This window comes from Rhinolophus hipposideros, assembly GCF_964194185.1.
Source record: "Rhinolophus hipposideros genome assembly, chromosome: 2".
Taxonomy (NCBI): domain Eukaryota; kingdom Metazoa; phylum Chordata; class Mammalia; order Chiroptera; family Rhinolophidae; genus Rhinolophus; species Rhinolophus hipposideros.
Genome location: NC_138048.1, coordinates 28,590,434 through 28,617,654, shown reverse-complemented (window position 1 = coordinate 28,617,654; position 27,221 = coordinate 28,590,434). Strand labels below are relative to the sequence as shown.

At 44.7% G+C, this 27,221-nt stretch overlaps 2 protein-coding genes across 7 annotated transcripts in view; one reads left to right on the top strand and one right to left on the bottom strand.

The window, feature by feature from the left end:
• Positions 1–25,020, top strand: RIOX2 (ribosomal oxygenase 2; the record flags this gene model as incomplete). Of its 5 annotated transcripts, none has more annotated exons than XM_081077628.1 (10): positions 1–76; positions 4,802–5,272; positions 9,813–9,932; positions 11,052–11,180; positions 16,064–16,167; positions 19,493–19,595; positions 20,276–20,447; positions 22,580–22,668; positions 24,080–24,166; positions 24,575–25,020. In XM_081077628.1, the coding sequence occupies exons 2-10, from the start codon at positions 4,841–4,843 to the stop codon at positions 24,731–24,733; spliced, it is 1,395 nt and encodes a 464-aa protein (XP_080933754.1). In that variant the 5' UTR covers positions 1–76; positions 4,802–4,840. The 5 variants fall into 5 exon arrangements, with proteins under 5 accessions (XP_080933754.1, XP_080933752.1, XP_080933753.1 ...); XM_081077626.1 differs by lacking the exon at positions 1–76 and adding an exon at positions 2,098–2,191; XM_081077627.1 differs by lacking the exon at positions 1–76 and adding an exon at positions 2,098–2,191 and having other exon boundaries at positions 20,279–20,447; positions 24,575–24,733.
• CRYBG3 (crystallin beta-gamma domain containing 3) overlaps positions 24,697–27,221 on the bottom strand; it is a 107,824-nt gene continuing 105,299 nt past the window's right edge. For both annotated transcript variants that reach the window (XM_081077601.1, XM_081077602.1), the window contains one exon: positions 24,697–26,684. In XM_081077601.1, the coding sequence (XP_080933727.1) occupies positions 26,596–26,684 (89 nt within the window). In that variant the 3' untranslated portion in view covers positions 24,697–26,595. The remainder of the gene's footprint in view (positions 26,685–27,221) is intronic.

Sequence of the window (27,221 nt, the reverse complement as noted above, 5' to 3'; positions counted from 1 at the left end):
GAGCGTGTGCACACGCCCCGCCCCATCCGGAGCCACCACCCGGGGCTCCCCGGCCGCGCGCAGCTGGCCCAGCGCGGTGAGTGGAGCGGACCCGCCTGCAGCCCGGCGCTGCTGCTGCTGCTGCTGCGGGCGGCGGGGGCACGCGCGTGCTCAGGGCGACCGAGCCCCGGGGCGGGTGGGGAAGCTGGGGGCGGGGGCAGGCTCGGGGCGGCCTCCCCGGGGAGCAGGCCCGGAGCGTAGGTGCGGCCTGGGCCGGTGAGCTGGTGGTTGCGGGACCGGGGACGCGCGCCGACGCGCTGCCGCATTCCGGGACCCCGACGGGGTGGGCGCCGTGAGCCCGAGGCTGCGCACCGGGCGTCGGCTCGCGGATGGCCCGGCACCGGGCGTGGCCCACGTGCGCGGCCGCTGGTCTCCGGGCCGAGGACGAGCGCGGCAAGTCTGAGGCTGGGCGGGGAGCGCGAGGCCCGCCTTCTTCCCCGCGCGGCCACCACGTGGGCAGGGCTCCCCCTGGTCGGGCCTGAGGCACAGACGTGACATCTGGGAGAGCTGGGCTGGGGGCAGGAGAGCGGCGTCTCTCTGTCCCTGCCGGACTTTAAAATTACAGCCTACCCTTCCTATTCATTCATTCGCCACCACGCATTTCTGGGTTGTCCCACAGGTTAATAAGAAAGACCAGGTGGTTCGTTGTGTTTTCAGGAAGTCCTGGGAGTCACAGGATCTTAATTGCCCCACTAATTAGCTATGAATTCGGTGCCAGGCCTTTGATTTCACTGGGCTCATGTAGACGTGGAGGAGCCTGGTTGACTCAGCTTTTCCCACCATCGCTTGGATGGGTTTTTCCTGTTTGGTCTCATCCTTTGTAACGTCATGATCATTACAATACATTAAAGAGGTGTAATCTATTTTTTTTTTCCTAAAATAGAACTAAAAAGATAACTGCCAATCACAGCTGTAGGTCAGCAGGAGAATCAGTTTTCCCTCTCAGAATTGATCAATATTTCTTTGGCCCTTACATGTTTTCGGTCAGGTTAGGCAAACAAACTTGTTATAGGGAATATATCATTTCTGTCAGGTAGCGGGGTGTCTGTGTGTTAGTAACTGAGCTGAGTTTAACTATGGTCCTCTAAGTTAGTGGATCTAAAATTTACCTAGAGAACATACCATTTAAACTCAGAATTAGGGGCCCCAGCTACCAGAAGTGCTAATTGCGGTAGGCTAGGACCAAGACATTTGCATGTTCAAAAGCATTCCTGGTAAGCCCTATACAAACACTTTGCAGATCATGAAGACATACCTCCAGCCCCTGATTCTTAAGAAGCACTGATGGCTAAGGTGCCTGTCAGCTCTGACAGTGCTGTTGAACACTTAAGGGCCAGTTGTCATCAGAAGAATAATCCCCACTCTACAAAACAAACCATCTGTTTTCTCCAACTTTGTCTTTTGTGTAAGACTTTTGAGATTTTCCCCTAAAATTATATACAAGAGATTAAAAGGGGGAAAAATTCATTCAGCAAACATTTCTTGGTAACCTCCAGTGTGCCACTCTCTGTGCTAGGCTCTGGGAATGTGCATATAGCCATCCTTTACTTCAAGAAGCCATGTTACGAATTCTTGTCAGTGACTATTTCTATAGAAAATATTAAGACACAAAAATATAAAAGCTGTTTATATTTGTTGGCTGTTGAATGGATATCAATATTGGTTATTTTGTACAGTTTTAATCCTTCAAATGTATTTAGGTTAGTTGGTGGTTTTTATCTGTGGGCAGTTAGTAAAATAGGAACCATGAATCTTTTCTTTTGACTTAATCATTTTACATTTTAATGCTTGTAATCAATTCAATTGGACAATTGCTTTTTTTTCACTTTTTCTAATTGAAATAAAATTGATGTAACATTATGTTAATTTCAGGTGTACAACATAATGATTCAGTATTTGTATATATTGCAAAATGGTAACAATTGCTTTTTAAAATCTTGCTTTTTCCCCCCCTGTAGCTTTATAAAAATATTTAATGTCTGTTTGGGTGGTCTGTGAGGTTTATAGGCAGACTTGCGTTGGCCTTTTCTAGACAAAGCATTCTCTTGTTAAATTACTGTATTTCTTAGATTCTAAGTCATGCTTTTTTACTTTTTACAGTTTCTGAAATGGTGAGACATCTTAACGATTTTTATATGTTGTGTGTGGTATGGTATGTCATCTGTTCTTCCCTCTACCCCCAAAAAATTGTTAAAAAGAATCGTTGTCTTATAATATGGGTAGTGTGATAATCAGAGAAATAGTGTATTTTCCCAGTAACTGCTAAGCTAGCTTCCAATTAATTGATCTTAATCATTTCAATGTGAACATAGAGAAACAATAAATGATGTAACTTTTGGTGACATAAGTAGTGAAATGTATATTCTAATGAAAGCATTTGTTAGGCAGTGTTGGGGTTTATTAGTGATTGTAGATGGGGAAAATGTTTTAAGCGATTTATTTTTGGCTTAAGTATTCTGCGTACTTTGTTTAACCACACTTCTTGGAGAATGTGCTTATTATACTGTATTCAGATATTGTGCTTAGAGATCACAAGCCTTTCACTTGCGTTTTCCTGCCTCTTCCATCCCATAAATTTTAAACCAGTTTGAGGGATAAGAGATGTGTGGCTGAATATGAAGTTACTGTTTCATCATAGGGTATTTTTAATGATACAAGCCTTCTGAACTAATCTAACTTTTTAAAAATTAAGTGTGAACAAAGTGTCGGGGGTCCCCAAAACCATCCATATATTCAATGGCTTGCTCAGACTCCCAGCTGATTGATTACAGCAAAAGGAGACGAAATGCTTCTTTGCACCAGCAGTTACCCAGTTGCCAACCAGGGAGGGTCATTAGACATTCACTGCTCAGAATTTTCTTTTCTTTTTTTAAATTGAGGGCTGGTCACCTGGACACCCTTTGCCCAGCACTACCAAAATCCCAGACTCCCAGAAGGAAAGCTGATGTTCATATAAACCACATGGTTTGCACAAAGAGTTCAGGCACAGTGAGGCACTCTTATCATTTAATGGCGGTGGGAATGCTCCCACTTCAATGGGAATGCGCCATTGAAGTTCCCAGATGTCCGCTGTAAGCTGGCCTTTCAGAGGAACGCAGGTAACTTCTGCACAAGCAGTGCTTTACAAATCTGTTTTCATGTCTAAGTCCCAAGTACTAGCAATATTCTGTCTCACTGAAGCCTTGGTTCTTTAGCTGAGAAGTCAGAATGATCTGGAAAGCTTAAAAAGAATAGGAAACATTTTCAGAAAAATTGTCTCATTGATTCCATACCTGAAAACACTAAAGTTTAGTTTTTTTCAAAACTTAAGCCCTTAGGCCTCTATCAAAAGCCCTTGATCAAAGCTATTTGTGGGTACAAAATTTAGACGCTAAAATGAGGCCACTAGGGAGTTTTATATTTTGATGTTTCTACTTCCTCATTTGTTCATTTTCCATTCAGGTTGAATTCTAAATGTTCACTTATAAATTAGTTGTTGCAATGTGTAACACATTCCAGGGAGCTTACTTCCCAGGCCAGACCACTAGTTTTACTTAGCAGTGTAGCTGGAACATAGTTTAATTATAAGACAAAGGAGCAGAAAACAGTGTTCTTGCAATACTGATAGCCCAACAAAATAGAAACCCTAACATCTGTAAATAATGGTCTCTGGGAAAAGTTGGTTTTTATAAGTTCAGGTTTCAATCATCTTTATCATCTTTTGGGGGGACAGAGACTCCTTTAAGAATCTGGTGAAAGCAATGTTACGTCCCCCACCCTCACCCCTGAAAAAATATTTTAAAATAGAAATTTGCAGTTCAGGGAATTCATATATTTGAGTTACCCTTCTTGAACCCCAGATGAGGGACACCTACATTATAAGGATGACAGTAGTTGTGGTTTGGGGGCAGTTCTGAGAGAGGCTTGGCAGGGTTGGTACCTCTTGCTATTCATGCGTGGTCTGTGGACCAGCAGCAGCAGTGTTACCTGGGAGCCTGTTAGAAATGCAGAATCTCAGCCCTACTGCAGACCTAGCCCAGGTGTGTACATTTAAGATGGAGGAGTGCTGTGTTAGAGGTTGGTATTTTATTGTGTCTTATTTGAGTTTAACAGTTACAGCTTTTTAAAGACTTGGTATGATAGAACTATCTTTAGCTTCCTCTTTTCAGCCTCTAACTAGTTTGGTTTTTTTAATAGGGGAGGGGTTTTTGATAAAGTGGCAATTTTCAGGAATAAGCTGAGAATTGGAAGTGAGGAGGTGCAGGTGCTTGAAGAGACTTGGGAACAGGCAGCTCCTTGCTCCAGCCACCAGGTGACACCACTGGCCCAGGGCACGCTGATTGTTCTGCTGAACAGCAGTTGGGGGTGGTGCAGTGGTGGGGAGCCCCTGTAGTAGGCAGCTGTTGGGAGCTCTTTAGTCAAGTGTGTGTAACTCAGAGTGCATCTAACTGGACTTGGGACCTGGTGCTGATGGAAGCCAAATGAAAGATTTTTGACTTGCTTTGTCAATGGCTATTGGCTAAAGCTCTGACTAGGAACTGCAAAGATAGTTGAATCGTTTAATTTAGGATAATTTACGCTTCCTAATAAACAAACAGTGAATTCCACCACTTCGTGCATGTGTACAAGGAAAACATGCTGTCCTTTTGCTGAATGTTTAATCTGGTGTTTGAGGCTGAGTCATATTTTGGGGAAAAATGGTGTTGGCTTAACCGTGCAGTGGGAGTTAGTCATGTGTGCACGATCTGCTAACACCAATACCTGTTCTTTGTTCTTTTGGTAGGTTTTCATTTCCTCACTGCTTTGTCTTGAAGATAGAACCATGCCAAAGAAAGCAAAGCCTGCAGGGACTGGGAAGGAAGAGGGGCCTGTTCCCTGTAAACAGCTGAAGATGGAGGCAGCCGGGGGGCCCTCGGCTTTAAACTTCAACCGCCCCAGCAGTCTCTTTGAAAGTTTCATCTCGCCCATCAAGACAGATACTTTTTTCAAGGAATTCTGGGAGCAGAAGCCCCTTGTCATTCAAAGAGATGACCCTGCACTGGCCACGTATTACCAGTCCCTGTTCAAGCTGTCAGATCTGAAGAGTCTGTGCAGCCGGGGTATGTACTATGGAAGAGACGTAAATGTCTGCCGGTGTGTCAATGGGAAGAAGAAGGTTTTAAATAAAGATGGCAAAGTGCACTTTCTTCAGCTGAGAAAAGATTTTGATCATAAAAGGGCAACAATTCAGTTTCACCAACCTCAGAGATTTAAGGTAACAGGTTCTTCCCACTCAGAATTCTTGTACAGTGTTTCTCTGAAAATACGAATATATTAAAGTGCTTTCCATTTGGTCACAGATCAGCTCATGGCTGAACCTGTGGTTTGATGATCATTTTCCTCCTGCCAGCCCGAGGAGTGGCACCGGTTTGGACTTTAAATATATTCCAAAGTGGGAGATTCTGTGTTACCTTTTGGCTGAATTGTTAGAAAATGTACAACGTTCAGGGTGGACGTGGTTGGGTGTCATCAAACTGCGGAAACTAAATTATATTGCTTGTTTATAAAGTTCATGAAAGGAATATTAAGCCTCCAGAAGCATGTTCTGTGGGCTTGTTTGTGTTTTCGTATATGGTCGACATTTCTGTTTGCTTTGTCCTGTCATTATCAAGGTGGTCATTTTCTTGTTGAAGTTGACTCCTTTCATACTGCCTGCCTCTCCCTAAATAGAAGCTTCAGAGCCATGACCGGATCACATTCCAGATGATTGTTCAAGAAAGAGATTTCACCTTTATAAACGGCAGCCAACCTGTGTGGCCGTGAGGGCCTGGGTCCTGCAACTGCTCCTGGGGCTGCAGTCATACATGGAGGATAGCTTTGATGTGCAATCCAGAATATTGGCTAACTTTTCATTTTTTTCCACATCAGTGAAGAGTTAAGAAGTAGTTTGCCTCCTCTGTGCTTAGTTTTTGCATTTACAAAATGCAGACTCAGGATGAGCAAATCTGCTTTTGCAGAGGTTTGAGATCTTTACATGACAGATGGCCCCAAACAACCTGGTGGCCTGAGTCTTAGTTTTATCCCATTCAGAAATCCCTGCAGTGACCCACTGCTGAATCAAAGTGGCAGCGTGGGAGGAGAAGAAGAGCGGTTCACAAGGTTCCATGTGCAGGGGGTAGATTCTGGCTGTGTTGGGGGCTCCTGGGACTTTGTGATCAGTTACCAACAATGTTTCTCATGACTGACCTCCAGAGTTGCCTTGTTCGATCTCATCTGGAGAATCATCTGGAGAATGATTCCCTCTCTTGTCTGAAGGATCCTGAACCTATTTGTGCTCTATAAATAAAATTTAACTAGATTTAGATTTTTCAGTACAAGTCCTGATTTCAGATATTCCATCTCAGGCTGTCATACGATATGGAAATGTCCATGGAATGCCAGCCTGTTGGCCTCAGCACCCAGCAGGAATATATAAATCGCTTGCCAGACCAAGACATGATATGAATTCAGAAAATAGGGACACCAGGGTGCTTCTCTCTGAGCCCGTCCCTGACTCACTCTACCTGGTTAGAAGCAGCACTTTTTTATTTTTTTTAAGAGTGGGTTTTAGACACCTCGGAAAGATCAGTGAAGTTGATTACATGCAATTTGGTTACAGACCAAAAGAAAGTTATTTGGCATATGTGTGGTGTCCTCTGGCTTTATTTCTGTACTTGAGAATCATCATGGGCTTTGCGCATCTACTTAAGCTCTGTGCGTTCTTCCTCCCCGACTCAGCTCTTTAGCCATGTTTATAAAAGCAATAAGGATGAGCTTTCTCAGTCTAAACTCAGCCCCCAGGCTAGGCTAGGATACGCCCTGTTTTGTTTTTTGTCTTTATGTCGCCAGTAGTTGAGAGACCTATAAGCCGTTGGAGCTCACCCTCTTACACTAGAAACTGGGTTTTAACTATTACGGGATGAGGAGCTGTAGTGTGGTGTGTGTTAGTTTAGGAATGGACATAGTAATACGTATCAGGATAGAAAAAGTCTAGAGGCAGTGCAGCCTCTTGTTTATTGGGTCTCACAGTGTGCACAGCTTATTGCAGCTAGTCTGGAAATGAGTTAACTAGAGAGCCATCGTGGTTCCCCACCTGCTCTTTGTAATCCGTAGATCAAACGTCTGGGTGAGTTGACCAAATATTTATATGTGTTAACTTTGGAATCTTCCAGCAGACATTTGAAATAGTTAAGGCAGTCATTGTGGCCTCCATTTTACACGTGAAAAAAAATGCTTTTACAGAGGTGACTTTTCCATACTTGCTAAGTCAGGACTTCTGACTCCAAGTTTCAGGTATTTTCCTACTATACTTTTAAAGATGTTAATTGAAAGGAAGGACTTTTGGCCTGTTTGTCTTTGCCTTTCTTTCCGCGTACACATGGGCTTCTGGTCTCAGCTATGACATTCAGTTTTGCATCTGTGGGTGGGCAGTGGAGAGAGGAGGTTGTATCCAGCCAGGAGAGAGGCTTCCATCTTCCCTTTGTCATCGTTCTGGGGTCCTCCTTCGTATCTGCAGGCATAGTTGGGAGTCATGAGTTAAGGAGAAGACACACTTCAGGGGCTGTGGTTGTGCCTGTGTCACTGCGGTGAAGCAGGAACACTTGTGTGCTGCTTTGTAATTTAAATAGGATGGGAAATAAGTTGTGTTATGCTGTTCCCCACAGCCTTAGAGTGTGAGCCTTCCTTTGACAAAGAAGCTGAAGTCACGTAGCTTGTAATTAGAACTTGGACTGAGATGGTCTGACTCCAGATCTCTTTGTATTAGGCCACACTGGGCAGATTCAGCAGCTAAAAGTACAGGAGAGATGGGAAAATTGTTTAATTGATAAGGTTTTCAGTGCCCTTTAAAAAGAAAAAACACACACACACACTCATCAAGTACAGACTCAGGTGCTTGAGTTGGGATCCCTAAAGCCACCCATATGGTCCTGAGACAGCTCTCAGGCCATCAGAGAAGAGAGGAGCCCTGGTTTTCCAGTGGTTCTAGTCACCATATAAACATAATTACAGAGCCAGGTCCTGCTGGCCCTTCCTGGTATAAATTAGACTCCTTGGGAGTTCTAACTCTTTGGAGCTGTTCGGACGCCATGAAATTATTCTTCCTGTGTTAAGTAGAACCCCTGAGATCTGTAGAGTAGCCCAATGGTCTTTATAAAGATGTCTCCAAAGCTTTCTTCATACTGACCCAATTCTTTTCCACTTGATATTTTTAATACTGTAGACCCCTTTTCAGCTCAGTGGTAGGATTCACTCCAAAGCTATGGTCAGTGGTTTATCCAGCAAATACTTTAAATATGTTTTGGTGTTTTCTATGTGCTGGTCACTGTACATTCATATGCCTGAAACTGGGCTCTTCCAAGTCCTTTGACTTGTCTTTCTTTAAGATAATTCCTTAGAGAGATGGTTGTAGAGTTATGGTTAAAGGTATGGAGCACAGCATGAGGAATAGAGGCAGTGAAATTGTAACAGCTGTATACGATGCCAGAGGGGCAATAGATTGGGGGAGGGGGTTATCACTTTGTGAGGGGTGACATGTCTAACTAGTACATTGTTTCTTACACCTGAAACTAATAATAATAAAAAGTGCAATAAATTTAAAAAAAAAGGGTAGAGCCCAGCTGCCTGAATTTGAATCCTGGCTCCATCATTTACTAGCTGTGTGTTCTCATACCTTGGTTTTCTCCTCTGTAAACTGGAGCTAATGATAGTCCCCACCATTTGAGACGTGGTTGTTGGTAGAGCAATATAATTAATACACGTAAAGCACTTAAACAGTGCCTGGCACTTAGAAAGTGCCGATGATATCATGTGGCCTAATTGCTGCCTCCCTTTTTCATATCTCCTTGGGAAAATCAGATTCTTTCTCTCTTGCAGGACTATATGGCTCCTCTCTAGCCCCCTTAGTCTGATTTACACCCTATAAGCTAATTAGAGACTGGAGAGAGGGAGGTTATCGCTACCTATTTCCTCCTTCTCTGTCTATATCCTCTTCCTAGGTTATCATTTGGCTTCTATTGCTTTAAATACCAGTATTGTGCAGGGAATTCCCTAATGTAAATCTCCAGCCCTGACTTCTTGCTAGAACTTCAGACTTAGACAGCCAGAAGCTTACTTAAAAACATCTCAACATGGGGGTGGGTCTCAGCAGCTCAAACTTAACATTTCTAATACAGAACTCATTTTTCCCCTCTGAAAACGTGTTCTTTAACAAGTCTTTCCCATTTCAGGAAATGGCACTGGGAGATAACTAATTGCTCAAGGCAAAAACCCAGCAGTATATTTTTTTACTCTTCCCATTCCTTTACCCTTTGTATTTATTTAGTGCATCTGTGAGTCCTGTCAGTGCTACTTCCAGATGCGTCTCAACCTTTCTACCACCCTGCTCATTTCTCGCCTGGGCTGCTGCCTTAATTGCTTCCCGACTGATCTCTCTTGCTTTTCTACAGTCCATACTCCACACAATAGCCAGAGTGAGCTTTTAAAAATGTAAATTGGTTGCTATCATTTTCCCGCTTAAAATCCTGCGTGAGTCCAGATTGCCTGCCTAGCCAATCTCATTCATGTGTTCGCATCTTGTCTGTGGTGTCTGCACTAGAACAGAAGCTTCTTGAGAGCAACGGCGTTGGTACTTTTACTGCTTAATTCTTGGTGTCTGGGACATAATAGTTGTGCAGAGAGACTTGGGAAGCAAATAAGAAATGTTCCTCGTCTTACTACTCATATATTGTTCACCTCCCCCCACCACTCTTTCTTCTTCTTTTTTTCCCCCCCTAAAGGATGAGCTTTGGAAGATCCAGGAGAAGCTGGAATGCTACTTTGGCTCCTTGGTTGGCTCGAATGTGTACATGACACCCGCTGGATCTCAGGGCCTGCCACCCCATTATGACGACGTTGAGGTATGCGAAGAAAGACTGCTCAACTCCGGGAAGGCGTTGCTGTGAACCTGGGGTAGGATCCTTGTCAGGGTTCATCTCGGCTCTCGGGCCAGATCTCTGTCTACTCTTCCTGTGCAGTCTCTGGAGATCTTGACCTCACCTAGATGTTGGGCCAAAATCCATCCCACCAAACGGGTTTCCTGGCCGTTCTCCAAGGGAAGAGGTTGTTTCCAACCTGATGAATACAAAGAGCCACACATTCCTACGAAACAAGTATTGATTGAGTTTGTCTACAGAAAAGTGTGATTGGCTTTTTCTTTAATTTCACAGCGTATGGTCTTTAATAAGGTGAGATCACAAGTAATCTTTACATCTGCTTTCATTTGGTCCTTTTGCTGTAGCTGCCCAGAACGTTTTTCCTTTTCCTTGTGAAAATCTTGGGGCAGCTTGAATGAAGGTCATGGTTTCACTTAAGCACTGGCGCCTTGACAAGTGTTGATTTCACTGTCCTATGGCTGCCAAAAAAAGTTAACTCTTTAGCTGAAGTATTTCGTAGTTTTATTTTTGTAGGAACATAAGGTGTGAACACAGGGTAATTAGTAAAAAGTCCTTTTTCCCCCCTTTGAGAGCAATTTGATATCAATACATTTGCCAAAAGTTTTTGGTTTAAAAAAAAAAATTTAACAGAGCCTTAAAATATCTTTGGCTGAATGAAGAATAAAGAAACTTACAGCTTTCCTATCTGCCATAGATTATATTGAGGATTTTAGACATTCACTCATACCTGAGGCTTGGCTTATCCATCAGCGATGATGGGCTTTCAGCTGTCTGATAGTGGATTTAAAGGAATGAGATAGTGTGTATCTAGTGGGATGTAAAGAGCTCAGTGAGGTTTCATGAACATGAAAAGAATGAATATACTTCTAGTATCAAGGTTCATGATTACCTATTTTTAAAAGTGAAAACCAGTAGAGGCAGCTTTTAAGTGTGGAGTGAAATGTATCTTTGATGTTTTATTTCTATTTTTTGTCTGCAACTTGTAATTCATCTAAGCTCTCGGAGGACTCATATTCTAGACGCTCTTTGCTTTGTGAGTTGTCAGGAAGCTCTCTGATGCTCCGATCCTGTGGCTCTCTGCAGGTTTTCATCCTGCAGCTGGAGGGGGAGAAACACTGGCGCCTCTACCACCCGACTGTGCCCCTGGCGCGGGAGTACAGCGTGGAGGCAGAGGACAGGATTGGGAGGCCAACACACGAGGTCACGTTGAAGGTAAGGGACGTCCCCTGTGGGCACCTCTCCAGAGACCAGGTCAGGGTGAGGTGTAGTGTTCGTGTAATAGTCCCCGGGGGAAGGTATCCAAGAATTTCAGGGCGGGGTGGCTGTCATTCCAGGCAGCCAGCACATATAACTTCCCAAGGAGACTTGGTGTCTTGTACTTCTAGAAGCAAGTGAGGAAACGCTCAGTTTGTTTTCCGTCTAACTTGTCTCCGCCTATAATCCACGTTCAACAGGAATGAATTATGAAATCAGTGTCCTCTGACTTCTCTCAGGTAAATGTAGGAGGTGCTGAATCTAAGACATGCTCAGCCCTGGGCGGTGGGTTGCTTCGGCAGAGCACAGCCAGGGACCCCTTCGTGTTCTTGTTGGTATAATTCCAGTGTGACCCATTTTCCTCTTACTTGTGCAGCTGACTCTTTCTGCACTCACTTCCTTTCCCCCTGCCTATCGTCACTAGAAGAATAGTAGTTATGAAAGCCCTTCAGTCCTCTAAGAAGCCAGGCAGCTTGATCCTGCGCTGGTGTGTTGGTATCTTGCTGAGAAAGTGTCTTTGCAGTTAGCCTGGACGTGATCATAGCCAGTCACCCTAGCAGGTAAGTTTGTTGAGACAAAAAAATCTTAGAGGGAAAGAATAACTCCATCATTAAACTTTATACCATCTCCTACAACATATAAATGTCATTTCCTTCAGTGGCCATTAGATAATAATTAATTCAAATCATTCCAAAGATTCTGCCTACCTGATACTGTTGCACATAGTTCTGTTTATTTCTTGTGTCTTAAAGTTATAATTAGTGTCTAATTCTTACTCAGTGCCTGTGACCCTTTCTTCATTTTACCTACTTTGCCTGCCTACCAGTAACTGGGGGGCAGCAACGTCCCTTTTTAGGATGGGTGCCTATATTGTAGGAGACTTAAATATAAGAAAAAGCTACCCTGCATTTTTTATGCACTTGGTCAGCAGTCAGCAAACTGGCCCGTGGGTCAGAAATAAGGCCTGGGGCCTGTTTTCACAGATTATGCTTGTTGGAACACAGCCCCACTCACTTCTGATGGACAGTCGAGGGCTGCCGTCACATTGCACTGCAGAGTGGGCTAGGCGCCATAAAGACCACGTGGCCCACAAACCACAAGTATTTATTATCTGGCCCTTTACAGAAAGTTTGGCAACCCAGCTCCTGGGGAAGCGTGTTTATTTAGGCTCTTGGTTGATTATCTTTAGGCTAACGACTAAGCCATGCACGGTGGCTGAGGCCAGGGTTTAGTTACCCAGACTGACAACTGGCTACTCACCCTGCCCCAGAGGTCGGGCTCCATAGTGGTCTCCAGAGTGGGTGGTGTGGGACTTGGTGAAGATGGAGCACTGCCTATTAATCACAACCGTCCTGATCACAGTTCAGTAAGAAAAGCCCCGAGCCTCCTGCGAGAAGGATAGCAGCATGTAGTGCAGGCTTTTTCAACTTGTATGTACGTGAGTTTTTAATTGGTGAAACTCTTCAAATGCCCAGTATATGAAATAGAAAAGCTGAGCTGCTCTGGGTGGGGGTGGGTACGTGGCCTGCGATGAGCTGCCTGGAGCCCTTCTCATCCGTCTTCCTCCTCCAGTGGCAGCCGTGGTGGTATGTGTGCCAAATTCAGGATATTGGGGATGAACACCACCCCTGGGATGGAAGCACCGTTCTGTGGCTTGGGCATCTGACAAATCTGAGTTTGAATTCCTCTGCTGTCACTTAGGAGCTGTGTGTCCCAGGGCAAGTGATTTATCTAAGTCTCAGCTTCTTTATTAAAATGGAGATCATCATGTTTACCTTGTAATTTGTAAGGATTGAAAAATGTTACTCGGATGCCTTCTTTACAATGAAATTCCTTAGAAGAGATAGCTCTATGCCAGTCTATTGCAATTTACCAAATTACCGCAAAATTCAGTGGCTTAAAACAACACAAATTTATTATCTTACAGTCCTGAAAGTCACAAGTCCAAAAGGGGTCTCACTTGGCTGAGATCAAGGTGTCAGGAGTTCCGCGTCCCCTCTGGAAGCTCTGGGGGAGAACCTGTTTCCTTGCCTTTTCCAGGCTCTAGAGGCCGCCTGCGTTCCTTGGCTCATGGCCCCTTCCTCCATCTTCACAGCCGTGAACGTGGAACTTAGTCTTTCTCACACTGCTGTCTCTCTGGTTCTCTTTTGATACCCTCTTCCACTTTTAATGGTCCTTGTGATTACAGTGGGCCTACCTGGATAATCAATCCAGAATAATCTCCCTTTCCACAACCTCAGTTCTGTTTGCAACCTTAGTTCACCTTGTCTGTGTAACTTAAATATTCACAGGTGCCAGGGAGTGGGATCTAGACATCTTAGGGGACCCTGCCACAAGGCCCTGTCTTCATTTCCTGTCCTCCTCTCAGTAGCCCCTCGCTGTAGGTTCTCCTCACCACCATTCCTCCAGAACCACCCCTCAGGGTACCAGTGACTTCTATGTTGTCAAGGACAGTGGTCAGCTCTGAGTTTCCATCTCGGTCTGCCTGTCAGCAGCATGTGACAATGGGTCACTTTGCTTTCTCCCCTGGGCTCCCGGAATGCACCCTTTCTTGGCTCTCCTTCTACCTGTTGCCTGGTCCTAGTCATGCTCCTTTGCTGTTTGTCCTCAGTCTTCCCGCCTCTGTAGGTTAGGGTGTCAGGGCTCGTTTCCTGTACCTCTTTTCTCAACCCACAGCCACTCCCAAGTTGTTAATACCCTCACACTGATGTATTTTAAGTATGTAAGTGCTGTGTTATTTCTCCAGCCCATGTCTCTAAACTCTAGGCCCATATCTAACTGCCTACTGAATGTCTCCACTGGAAAGGTAAAGAGCATCGCAAATTTAGTATTCCCCAACTCAGAATCCCATGTCCAACCCTGTCCCCAGCCTCCTTCTCCCGGTAAATGTGTCAGCATTCTTCTGTTTGTTCAGGAGAAAACCCTTGAGAATAGGTTTATACTAACATCTCCTATCTGATATCCCCTTTGCAGACTTTTCTGATGTAACAGCCATAACGACCCTTTTGAGATCCAGTGAACTCTTTGTGCAGACTTCCAGTGACTTTCTATTAAACTCAGGATAAAAGCCAAAGCAGTCCAAAAGGCCCTGTAATCTGGCCTCTTTGCTGCCTTCTCACCACACACCCCCATCATTTCCATCTTTACTCACTGACTTTGAGCCACACTGGTCTACCTGACGCTCCTCAAACATGCCAAGCATGCTGTAGCCTCAGCACCTGTGCACTTGCTCTTTCCTCCCCCTGGACTCCTTTCCCCTCAGGTGGTCACATGGCTTGCTCACTTATTTCCTAAAGTTTCTACTGAAATGTCCCTCTAGCAGAGAGCTTTCACTGACCATCCTGTATAATCGCACCTCTTACCCCAGGCACACTCCGCCCCCGACTTCCATCAGCATCCATCCCCTCCTTCTAATTGCACTGCGTTCACCACCACTTGACATTACTTACTTGATCTCTCTTGCCCCCACCACAGTGTCGTTGTACTTACTACCTCTTCTCCCTTTTCAAATGTTTATCTTCTCTTCTGGAATGTACTGAGTAAGGGCAGGTCAGTGCTCTATCCCCAGTGCCTAACATGGGGCCTGGCATGGGGGCGGGTGGGGAAGCGTTAAGCAGATGTCTGTGGGAAGGGAGGGAGGAAGGAAGGTAGGTAGGTAGATGTGAGGGCCTCATTCAGAGGGCTGGCACAGAGACACTCAGCAAACGAGAGCTATAATTATGAGTAAAGCATTTATTTACTTGAAGTACTAATTTTCCTGTCAGTTTGGTTCATGGCAAAGAAGCCGGCAAGATAACTCTTCGAATATATATAATTGTATACTATTTCTTGCTTTAAGGCAAATCTTAACATTAAAAAGTAAGTGTCTTTAATCTGGTATTTCTTGAGCTCTCCCTCCAGGGCCCAAGCTCTTAACCAGTGAGCCAGACTGCTTCCTGTGGTTGCAGAGGGGAGCTAAGTGGCTCCCAGGGTCCCCTCTCTCCTCAGGCAGCTGCTACACAGCATGTCTCGTCTGGGCAGGATTAGGGAGGAGGTAGCTCAGGGCAGGAGTGATTGGGGAGAAAAGGAGGACAGGACGGTGGGGGCTCATCTGCCCCGAAAAGTTCCTGATGTTTACTTTCATCTAGGTTTTAGGTTCAAGGGAAGGGTTATATGGTTTTCTCATCCATTCGTCCAAACATTTCTTGAGACTGTTGTGTGCTTTGGTAGTTTAGGCTCTGGGAATACAAGGTGTATATAGACCTGCCTGGAAGAGGTCACAAATGGTCAGGGACTGGTGGGTAAAATAATACTTATAGTACAACTCCACACCCATTATTGCCCCAAGAACTCTTGTTATGGCGTCTCCTTTAATTTTCAAAATAATCCTGAGATTTGGGGCTGTTGCCTCCATTTTACAGATAAAGAAACTGAGGCTTCAGGAAGTTAAGTAATTTGCTGGGATTACCGGCAGCTAAATATCGCAGTCTGTATGTTATTCCCTGCACCACTGAAAGGTGGAGAGGGAGGGAGCAGGCTTCCCAGCCCCAGAAGGTCACCTCCCTGATCCCTGGGTCTGGACAGGACAATTTCAGGTGTATCTGGTCTTAGTCTGTGTATAAAGAAAGTGACTTCAGGCACTGAAAGCCTCCCTGGGATTGGGGTTCACAGGGACAGGCTCACTGGCAGTGAAGCAAAACCAGCACTACCCCCCAGGAGCATACAGACCACCCCTCAAATCACTCAGTAGAGGTTTTTAGACTGGAGAACTGAAACTCAAAGCCCATATTTGTCTCCGTAAAACACAGGGGCCTGAGAAGATACACTTATTAACCCCTTTCCCTTTTCTTTTTTTCCTTCAGCCTGGTGATTTGCTGTACTTTCCCAGAGGGACCATTCATCAAGCAGACACTCCTCCGGGGCTGGCCCACTCCACTCATGTGACCATCAGCACCTACCAGAACAAGTAAGCACTCTGCCTCCCAGCCTCGTTCCTAGGATGGCTCCGAATTGTGGCCCACACACATTCAGGAGGGGCACGAGGGAGTCGGCCCCTCCCCTCCTGCTTACCAAGCCCAGGGGTGTTTCAGGATCCTTTGCTGACTTCATATTCCTTTAGCGCCCTCTCTGTGCCCTTGGCCCCTCTGGGCTTCCTCCCGGGAATATCATACACCTGACTATATAACACTGGGAGCTCCCCAAATACAGGCTCCCACCGTTTGGGAAGAAGGAGCCACAGCTGCAGGTGTGGCAGTATGTCAGTGATGCCAGGCTGAGCTTACCGTGCGTCTCTGTCTGCCGTCTGTGTCTTTCTCTTTAAAATATTTTGTGGTAAAACATATATAGCATAGAATATGCCATTTTAACTTATTTTAAACGTAAAATTCAGTGACATTAATTATATTCACACTGTTAGGCAACCATCACCGCTATCTGTTTCCAAAACGTTTTCATCACCCCAAACAGAAACTCGATAACCGCTGAAACCTCTGGGTCTCTTTTAAGGTTTCGACTTTTTACACCTAATGAAATTAAAGCAGCAAAGGCAGTCTGGGACAGTCAGACCTAAATGTACAAGTACAGAAAACAGTTGGCGTGAAAACCATGTTAAATTTCGGCACATGCCTGGTCACGTGACAAGCCCTAGGCTGCGGTAGCACCTGGTGAATGATTTGCTAATGGCAGTGACCTTGCTAGTTCAAATCCCTCTCAAAACACCAGGCATTGATTTATTCAGCATGCAGGCTCTGGACCCTGTGCCAGTTGCTGGGAATGCAGGCATTGTACTGAAGGGGCTTTGAGAGAACTTACACTGTGGAAGTGGTGGTAGGAGGGAGACAGTTACCAAACTGACAGATCCCATCCTAGGTTTGCAGAGGAGACTCTTGGAGCATAGAGGAATGCACTTAGCAAAGCGGGGGCTTCAGGGAAGGCTTCAGGAATGACCCACATGCAAATGAAACTTAACTGGTGAGTAAATAGAAGGCAGGTCAGAAGCTCGGAGGAGGAGAGGACATTCCAGGCCCAGGCCCAGGCCTGAGGAACAGGAATTCCCTACCTTCAAAGCTGTAACTCGCAAAACAAGTTAGTAAGCATACTTATGCTTCCTCATCTGGCATTTTGGTGTGAAATTAAGACACTGGAGGAACTAGCTGGAGCCTGGATAACATTGGGGCTGTCTTTGCCCATATGTACAAGACCACTGAAACCTCTGGGTCTCTTTTACACAGTGACAAGGGCATTTTTCATAAAGGAAGTCTTAACCTTCCTTTATGAAAAATGCCTTTGTCGCTGTGTTTAGGTTCCTTGCATAGTGAGGAATGGAAAGTCACCGAGGCCACCTTAAGAAGAGTGGGGGCAACTTAGGAGTGGGTCGTAGGAACTAGAGAAGGACAGGCCACAGGGAGACTGCAGCCAGAAGTTCATTCTGGACCCAAAGGAGCTCTGCGTCTTGGCAGCCACAGAGTTGGCCCCTGAGCGTATTAATGGTGTCCCGCCATTGACACTGCTCAGCTACTCCCGCTTTCCCAGGTTCTCATCTTTTTCATTTCTCTTATTGCCACCAACTGGTTTTGTAGTAATTGGTTTTCGCTCCCTTGTTTTCCTTCCTCAGCTTGTCTACTCACAACATTGGCTCCTCATAAGCCGTCATCACTTCTGTTTCCCTCTAGCTCACTGAACCCATTAGCTTTTGCTTCTGCTAACTGCCTGACTCGCTGTTTCCCAGTCCCGAGAATGGAGATCTGGTAGCCTGCCCTTGGGTCCCTTGGGTCCCACCCACCCCTTCTCCAGTCAGCTGGGGCTGGGGAAGAGCGGTCTGAGTGAGTTAGTTGCCTGCCTGGGGCTGTGCATGGGCACCAGGACCAGCGTCTGGGCTGGATTGGGATCTGTGTCCGTGGTGCTGGAGCCAGAAAGGGAGAAATGCACCTCGTGGGCTTCACCCTGGAGGTGTCCCTGTACTTTGGTCCTCGAGGCACTGGGGGAGGGGTTGGGGCCTCTGCCTAACACCTCTTAAGCGTGGCCTGCTGGAACATTTGGGGCCTGCTGTGTGGGACAGCAGCAGGTTGATTTGATTGCTTTCCCAAAGTGAACTCAGGAGGTGGTATTCCCACATTTTGGAAAGGCCCACGATCTATTCTAACTCTTAGAAGAGCACAGAGCTCTGTTTAACTGTAGTTAAATTCCTCCAGGAGCTATTGCCACATGGCTTCCACTTAGAGCCCTGCAATAGAAGAGTGTATTTTGTGCTGTTGAAGGATGTGCATGTGTCCTCCAGGTTGAAGTTCAATCACAGATGGGAGGTTGGGTGGAACGTTGAGTCGCAGAGCGGTGAGGCCACCAGGTTGTAGTGACGTCTTGGGGGAAGTGCTGGCACGTGGCTTTTGCCTGTCTTTGCCACGTCCCCAGGAGGGAACCATGAAAGTGTTAGTTTTGCTTACTGAGTAAGAAGGAAAGAGCATACTGTGAATTTCCATTTTGCACATAGCCGGCAATTTGAAATCTGTTGATGACACAGGAAAATTTTAAACAACTAAGAGCTGCCTAAAGAGAGCAGCCCCAGACAGTGTGTTTCTCTCGTTGGCACCCAGTTGGGAATGAGCCGATTCTAACCGTCTCCAAGAAAGCAAACGTAACTGAGCATGGACGCACATCCCTGCTTGGTATTTTGGGCCACTGGCTTCTGCCTACTCCAGTAAAACCATTGCTGGAGTTTCGTAAGTTGTAGGGTCAGTTTTGAAATTGATGTTGATGGATATTTTACTGAGGAAGTGTGTCCGTCTTCTATAAGGGACAAAGGAAAATGTAACGTGTAACTGTGCACATCAGCCAGTCCAGGTCCCTGGCTATTACCCTCAATGTATTGCTTTTGGATTTTTTACACAGGAATTTTTTTTTTTTTGGTCCTATGATTCAAATTTCCTACAAAGCTCTCCTTATCGATATTTGTGTTGAAAACATCAAAAAAATTGGTCCCATGAACTTCCTACTTCATGACAGTGTATGATTAGTTCTCTGGTATCTTTAAGAGAAATCATGAATAAAACCTAGCTTGCCACCTTTAACTTTCCACGTGCATGTCTGGGAATGGGGAGGGAGAGAAGCAATGTGATTGCTGAAACTCTTACGTTTTTATACTGAGTAATGTCAAACTAATTGAACTCAAAATGCCTGGGCAGGGGAGTTGGACTACAATGGAAACTTTCATTTATAGCATTTGGCTTTACTCGTCATGAGTGTTTTCTGTATATTTTGTGTGCACTTACTGTTTCTTTCCTTGGTGCGTGTTCCAGTTCATGGGGAGATTTCCTTTTGGACACCATTTCGGGGCTTGTGTTGGACACTGCAAAGGAGGACATGGAGTTCCGAGCCGGCATCCCCCGGCAGCTGCTCCTGGTGAGGAGTTAAGGCGGGTGAAAAAGCAGTGGGACCCGCGGCCTGGGCCAGCTGAAGCATGGTCTGTCCTAGGGACCCCAGGGTCCTTCTCTGCTCTTGTGCTGACCTGCTGAGCTGCGTGGTTTGCAGAACAAACGGGGTGCTGCACGTTATGTGTGACCCAGAGAACTGAGGCACAGTGGCATTAGCAGGCACTGCAGGAATATTAGCTGAATTCATGGTTGAATACATAGTATGGCTAAGAGAACCGGAGATCCGCACTCAAGACATTCCTCATTAGCAGAGGCCCGCCGGAGACCCTGGCCTTCGTGAACTCCCTTGCTTTCTTGTCCATCCTGGGTTTACATTGGAAACAGCAGCACTGTTTGGCTAGATTGAGGAGATGCATGAATTAATGCTGAGTTGGGCAACGGTTGCTTTCCCTGTCCAAAGCAGTCACCTTAGGACAGTGACCTGTTTTCCAAAAGGCAAGAGCCAAGACTGGACATTTCCAGGGAATCCCTTTCCAGGCAAAATCCTGAAAACACTTTTTTTGCAAACAGTGGGCAGCTTAAGATGAACAGTGGTTACAAGGAAATAATGGGATGTTTGTAAGCTCCCTGCAACACTACTCGGGAGACTGGGAGCTAGGCAGGGAGTTCTGCTGGGGTCTGGGCCAGGGCTCACCTCTCTGTTTCTAGCAGGTGGAAACCGCAGCTGTTGCGACAAGAAGATTAAGTGGCTTTCTGAGGAAGCTCGCAGACCGGCTGGAAGGCACCGATATGCTGCTTTCATCAGACATGAAGAAGGATTTTGTTATGAACAGACTCCCACCTTACTCTGAGGGAGATGGAGCAGAGCTTTCAACACCAGGTGGAGTGGCTGTTTTCTTCTAGGTGGTTGTGGGCTAACGTGGGATAGTTGGAGGCTTTCCTGGGTGGCCATGTCTTTGAGTGGACGGAATGTTGAGGAATTTTCGAGGTTAACGTGGAGCTAGATCTGTCCCTAATGTTACGGTTGGACAGCACGTGCTGCACACAGCCACTAGCGGCCTGCATCTCACAGGTCACCTGCAAAGCCCTTGCATGCCAGCATGACGGGGAGTGAGAACCGTGATTGGCGTGAGAAATATGTGTATGTATAGGTGTGCTGGTATTCATCATCTTCAGGGAGTTTTCACAATTTGAACATTGAAATCTCATTGGAATGAACTCAGATGGGTAAAATGTCATCAGCAGGTGAAATACAAGGGTGCCCAAGGTTGTCACCGACTTTCCCCTAGTCCCAGGGGACTGTTTTGGGACAGATTTAGGCTACAAATGACATAGCACACTTCCGGGTGGAGGGTGATTTCACTGTCCTGTGGCAGCACCGCAATCCTGTAGTTGGACAAAGTCGGGTTTATTGACTTGTTGCCACACTGAAGACTGCATGGCAGTGGCAACGGGGGGACGTCTCAGTACAGTGCTGCCTCGGATTCTGAACGTAATCCGTTCCGGAAGACCGTTCGAGTTTTGAAACTTGAAAACCGCCGACAGCTAGGCCTCAGGATCTTGCAGTCAGCGGAAGCTGGGTGACATGTTTGACTTCCGAGGAGTGTCGGAAAACTGAAGCATTTACTTCCGGGTTTATGGTGTTTGTAAACCAAAGTGTTCGTCAACGGAGGCATTTGAAAACTGAGGTACTGCTGTAAAATGCTTTGTAGGATCTGGGTTTGAGTCAAGTGATTTTCCAGAGGGTCGAGGAAGTAGGGCTTTGCTCTGGGTTGGATGCTGTCAGGAAGGAGGAGGGATTCTATGACTGGCTCTCTGGTGTACCTTATATAACAGCAGCAAGAGTAAAGATATGAGGCGGAAGTTACAACTGCTCAAGTGGCAGCGGTCACTCAGATTAGCCAGGGTAGGGGACTGTGTGGCCACTTCTGCAGTTTGGATGGTGTTCTTCTTTCCCGACTTCTGACATGTTTATGGAGTGCTCTTGTTTTTGTCTCCATCTCTGGCAGAGTGGCCTTGTTTATATTGGTGTTCTATAGAATTGTCTGATGTGCCCTAGAAACCGAGGCACAGCTACGAGTGCTCGGCCCGCTTTCAGGCCGCGTGTCTCTTTGTCAGTCGGGTTGAGTGAGAATATTATTTTTACTAACTTTTATAAAAGCCTTATTTATTGCCAGTTGAGAACCACTAAAATAAAGGTCCCTTCTAACATTGATTCTATTTATATTTTTATTACTTTTTGGGGGGAAGTGTAGGATTGATTTCTGATTGCATTTACTCAAAATAGCAAATGTTCTACCAGCTCACATTTTAATCTTTAACAGGCCAGTTTTCTGAGTATCAGTGAATGGCCCGTAATAGTCATCTAAATTTTCCTTGTTTTAGCCGATCTCGTCAATAAAGCTACGATTCCCCAACCAGATGACCATGGAAAGCTAGTCTGTCTCTAGTGGCTGCTTTTTCACTTAAATTCAATTTGGATTTTTTTTTCCTGTGAACTTTACTAGGTGGTGTTTATAGGACACTATGCTTGAGCCCCATAGACCGGATAATTTTCCATGGTCACACAACTCGTAATTGGTGGGGTGGTGCAATTTGAACTTAGGTATTCTACACATATACAGAGTCTATGTGTAGAGCAAGAAGCGACAGAGGATAGAAACCGGAGACAGGAGTATCCTGTGCAGGACAGGGGGCCCCGTCTGTATTGTGACAGCAGCCGGGCTTTGGAGGTATTGTTTAATGTACTTGTCAACCCCTGTTGTTACCTAGCTGAGTGTCTATCTGTCTTCATGATGAGAATAGGCTCCATCCATAGGATGTAAACCATACTTTATCATTAATCACTATAAATGTGAGGGTAGGCAATTACCTGGGTTGGAGAAGGCACCCCACGTTTGGATTCACTGCAAATTGCTAGTCAATGTGGTTCTGAAACAGCTGCACCTGCAAACCGTTTGGCGCCTGCTGGTTTCCGCTTCTGAAAGCTGGCTTTCTCTGTGGGTTTTCTAGGCGGACAGGTGCCGAGGTTGGACAGCGTAGTGAGGCTGCAGTTTAAAGACCACGTCGTCCTCACGGTGGGGCCGGATCAGAGTTGCTCTGTGAGTATCCAGAGGGGAAGAGGCTTCCTGTCTCCGCTGGGCATTTCTGTCTCAGGTTATCAGACTAACAGATGCCCCCTGTCCTCCTCCTTTGGGAACCCACCGGTCCTCACAGCTTAATGCCATCGCTTTAGAGCAGGTAATGCCCAGACCTCACTGTTCCTGCTTGCTGGGCCTTTGAGGGCTTGCGCTGACCCCCACAGAACCCTCGGCATTCCTCTCGTGGAGTGATTCATGTCTGGTCTTGGCATCTGTCCTGATTCGGGCCATTATTGCTCAGACAACGGCAGCCCCGTTTGTGCACCCCCCCATCTGTCCCTCTCCCATCCCGTCCATTGTGCAGCTCTCTCTACATAGTTTTCTTGATGTTTCTTCTTCAAAAAATCTCTATCTTATAGGAAGATAACCTATATTCCATAACCTTGCCACCTAGCCCAGAGGTTCCCCAGACTGGCTGATCATAGAATCAGCTGGAAAACTTTGAGAATAGAAATTTCTGGGCTTCATCTGGTTTGGGTTGGAGGCTCCGCATGTATTAGTAAAGTTCCCTCCACAGTTTTAAGGACCTTGGGAACAGTTGCATGGCCTGTGGATTTACCCTGTTCCTCCTAATCAGCTTCTGTGGACAGGGGACCCCATGAAGGACTGCAGCAGACAAGAGTGAGGGCCACTAGATGTCTCCAAAACCAGACTGTTCCAGCATCAGGGCCAGACCTGGCGAGGACTGCTTTCTAATATACACAAAACCACAAAAGTACACATCTTCATTTAAAAAAAAAAAAAAAAAAAAATCCTAGTTACTCTGATAACCAATCAGTTTTGGGACACACTGTTATCAGACCAAGCTGTTTGAGCCTTATTAAGAGGTGACAAGGAATGACTAAAGGTTCTAGCTGCACTGTGTAGTATGGAGAGGGAAGCAGAGACCATCTGGGAGGCTACTGTAATTGGAATGAAAATTTTTATAGATCACATAGCTGGTATTTTCTCAAGAGGTGATCTTCACTCCATGTTGGTCATAAACTGTCACTTTATGTATACCTGGGAATGTCAAGTTTTGATGCAAAAAAGTGCAGGTGTGATTAAATGAAGAAACTTCGGTGTGTTGTTGATAAGTTGATAGACAAATGGTTGCTTTTTAATCAAATCAAGTTTCTGAAGATATACCAGGTGTATAGTTTTACCTTAAAAAATGATTAACAGTGCCTGTTATTTGTTACATATCAATAGTAATCTGTGAGAACTATATAATAAAATATATATAACTTTTTCGCCAAAAGGATTCTTGATTGAATACATTAAATTTAAGCGCCAAGGCTTTTTTTTCTTGACCTATACGATTGGAAAACCCTCCAAGTAGGGAAGCCCCTGGACACTGTTGTTGATGACTTAATGCTTTTTTTCTTTAAAGGATGAAACTCAAGACAAGATGGTTTATGTCTATCATTCTTTAAAGAATAGGAGAGCGCTACACATGATGGGAAATGAGGAAACAGAGGTATGTTGATGGGACATGTGACGTGGTGGTGGTTGGGAAGAACCTGTTCCCTTTGGTTTATGGGTAATGTGCTTTTTGTGACTGCAGGTGGGCTTAACATTTCATACAATTGACACCCCCTTGCACGGGGGTGCTGAAGTCAGCCAGGTCTGTGATACACATAGACCAGTTTTCAAAGATACCAGCTGGAACTGTAGGAAACGTATAATGTAAAACATTTACATTAGGATGCCTTTCATGAAGTCTAGGTTTTCAGAATTACCTAATTTTAGTTTTTGTAAATAGGCTATCTGAAACAAGTTTCCTACTTGTGAAGGGTATCAGAAATAATGTATTGAGAATTGTGGAAGTTTATATGAAAATGCCACTAAAAGACATTTTTCATCAGACTAGCTTTTCCTTTTTCAGTGTCATGGACTTCGCTTTCCTTTATCTCACGTGGATGCACTGAAACAGATTTGGAACAGTTCAGCTATTTCTGTCAAGGACCTGAAACTTACCACAGACGAGGAAAAGGAAAGCCTGGTATTATCCCTCTGGACAGAATGTTTAATCCAGGTAGTCTAGTGCCTTTACAGAATCAAGTGTCTACTTTTTACACACACACACACACACACACACGAAAAGCAAAGATTTATGTGCGAGGGAGCCGAATGGTCATACACAACTTTCCTTACAGGTGTGAGTTATACCTGTTACAGGTGGGCAGTTGGCTGTATGTACTAACAGAGAGGCACATGGAAGAAGGGCAAATTAATGTGTCCCAGGAAGTGACAAAACCATATTTCTGACAAGTTTATTTAATCCAGTGTGGTAGAAAAGGCACAACTACAATAAATGTATCATTTAAATTTAGATGTCGTTACCTGGCTTTGTCTTTGGAAGAAACTTCTTTAAAGAGCCTCATTGGCTCTAGAAAAATTTTAAACAATTAACATGAAAAAAAGTTAACGTGTTTTTTTTTTTTAACAATGAAAATACACATACTTTTGTGTATACATAAGCCCTCCCTTTAAAATAAAGTTACTCCTGTAAGTTTCATTAAATAATACTGCCACACTAATGAGAAGCACTCATAAGGGAGTTTTACAGATGCTGCTTGAGAGATGACAAAAGAGCCTGAGATTGAAGGAAAAAGAAAACCCTATAATATTAACATGGGAATACCATGTCTATATAAAAAATACTCAAAATAGTTGGTCTTTGAGCTTAAACAAGTCACTGTTATTTTACATTCTAAAGTGCATATAGATTGATATTTTTAAAAATACCACTGGACAACTTAATGTTTCTATATAAAAATAGGATACACATTTTTCTGCTTTCTGGCAAAAGCTGATAAAAAAAAATAGTTGTCTCAACATAAGCATAAAACCAGTTCAGGAGGGAAAAATGCTTGTAAATTGTATAAAGGTGGTAATGATTACGTGAAACTAAGTCCCAGATGACATCCTACCTGATTTTGCTCAAAAGAAAGCTATTTAAAACGGGAGTGAAAGTGATTTTTCTGTCATTTCACAGAGAAATCAACGCCACCTTTACTAACATGGTATAGTCAAGACTCAACTACTACTTGGTTTTAATTTGAACATTTGAAATTTCCTTTTACTTCAGGCAAAGACAAATTTGACTATCTTATAGGTAGGTGACACAGTCTTTATAAACACTTTTTGAGGGCAGATCAGGCAAAAACATTGAGCGTGAAGTCTCAGCACCAGGATAGGTAAACATGGTTAGAGTGCTGTTGCCCAGAAGGGAGTCTCTGTTAATACTTAGAGTGCAAGGATTTGTGCTTTTTTTAGTTTGAAGGACTGAGCAAAGAATGGCTACAGGAAATACTCTAGTACTTGAGTCTTTTCCTAATAAAGCTGAGGTCCCTCCCTGGGATCAAGCTATAAGTATAAATACTTACGGTGCTTCAGTTATAAAAGCCTCCACAGAGAACCTTTGTGTAGCTAATATAGCAGCTTAAGAGTAAGGTTTATTAAATATGTCTTCAAACATTGCTAAAAAATTACTCATCTTTTTGCGGAAGTATGACTCGACCTATAGGAATTTATTTCCCTGTGCCTTGCACTCATACATGCGTCTACTAGGCTATTAATAACTAAAGCAGGATGACGGCACCACCAGTGTCCTATGTGATGGCGGTCCGGAACAGGATTTGCATTTGGTGGGTAGGAGAGAAAACACAGACTTCAGTCAACTTGCTCACCAAAAGTGAAGATCAAGCAGGAGTAGAACCTTTCCCAGAAGTCACGACAGACATAGTCTTGACAGGGAACACTCAACAGCCGGTGAGAACGTTCTGAGCTTTTCCCAAGGTTAACAGTAACAGTCTTATCTTGGGAAGAAATTCAGTCAGTGATCTGGGACGTGAGGTTCCTCTTCCCTTCGCTCTTCCTAGGGATGCTATGCTGCAGGTTCTCTCACAATATCTCAATGTCCCATTTCTGGGTTTCTTCTCCCTCTATGGGCTGATTTACAATGACATGAGTCTTGTCATAATAATTTCCTCCTAAAATACAGAGAAATTCCGAAAGAAAAAATTAATTTGTTTGCACAGGTGCATAACCATTTCCACAAACTGTTGGTCAGCCCACTGGGAAGATTAATATGTCATTTACAAAGTGGTCTGAAATGGGACTCTGAGTTTAAATGGGCTTGGCTATTATTCACCTCAAATCAGACCTTATTATGACTTAAAATGGAAAAACGAAGAGGTGTAACAGATGATTGCACATGCAGTGTGCCCTAACAGAGAGTCTGAAGAACAAGTGCTGAGAGCTCTGGCTGACTGTCAGGTTCTGTGTGTTGTTTCTACACCGATGGTAGCTTGGACTAACCCAATCAGAGCAACATCCCTGAGGAATACTGGCCCTGTCCTTGCTGCGTTCAAAAACAAGGTGGAAATACCTACAGTAAGTTTTACCTGGAGGCTTTTAAGGACTACAGCAATTCATGGCCAAAAGTCAAGGATGTTTCTTTCTAAGAAACATGCTATTTTATGGTTTGATGTTCGAATTTAAAATTGTTCTCCAAGATCATGGAGCAA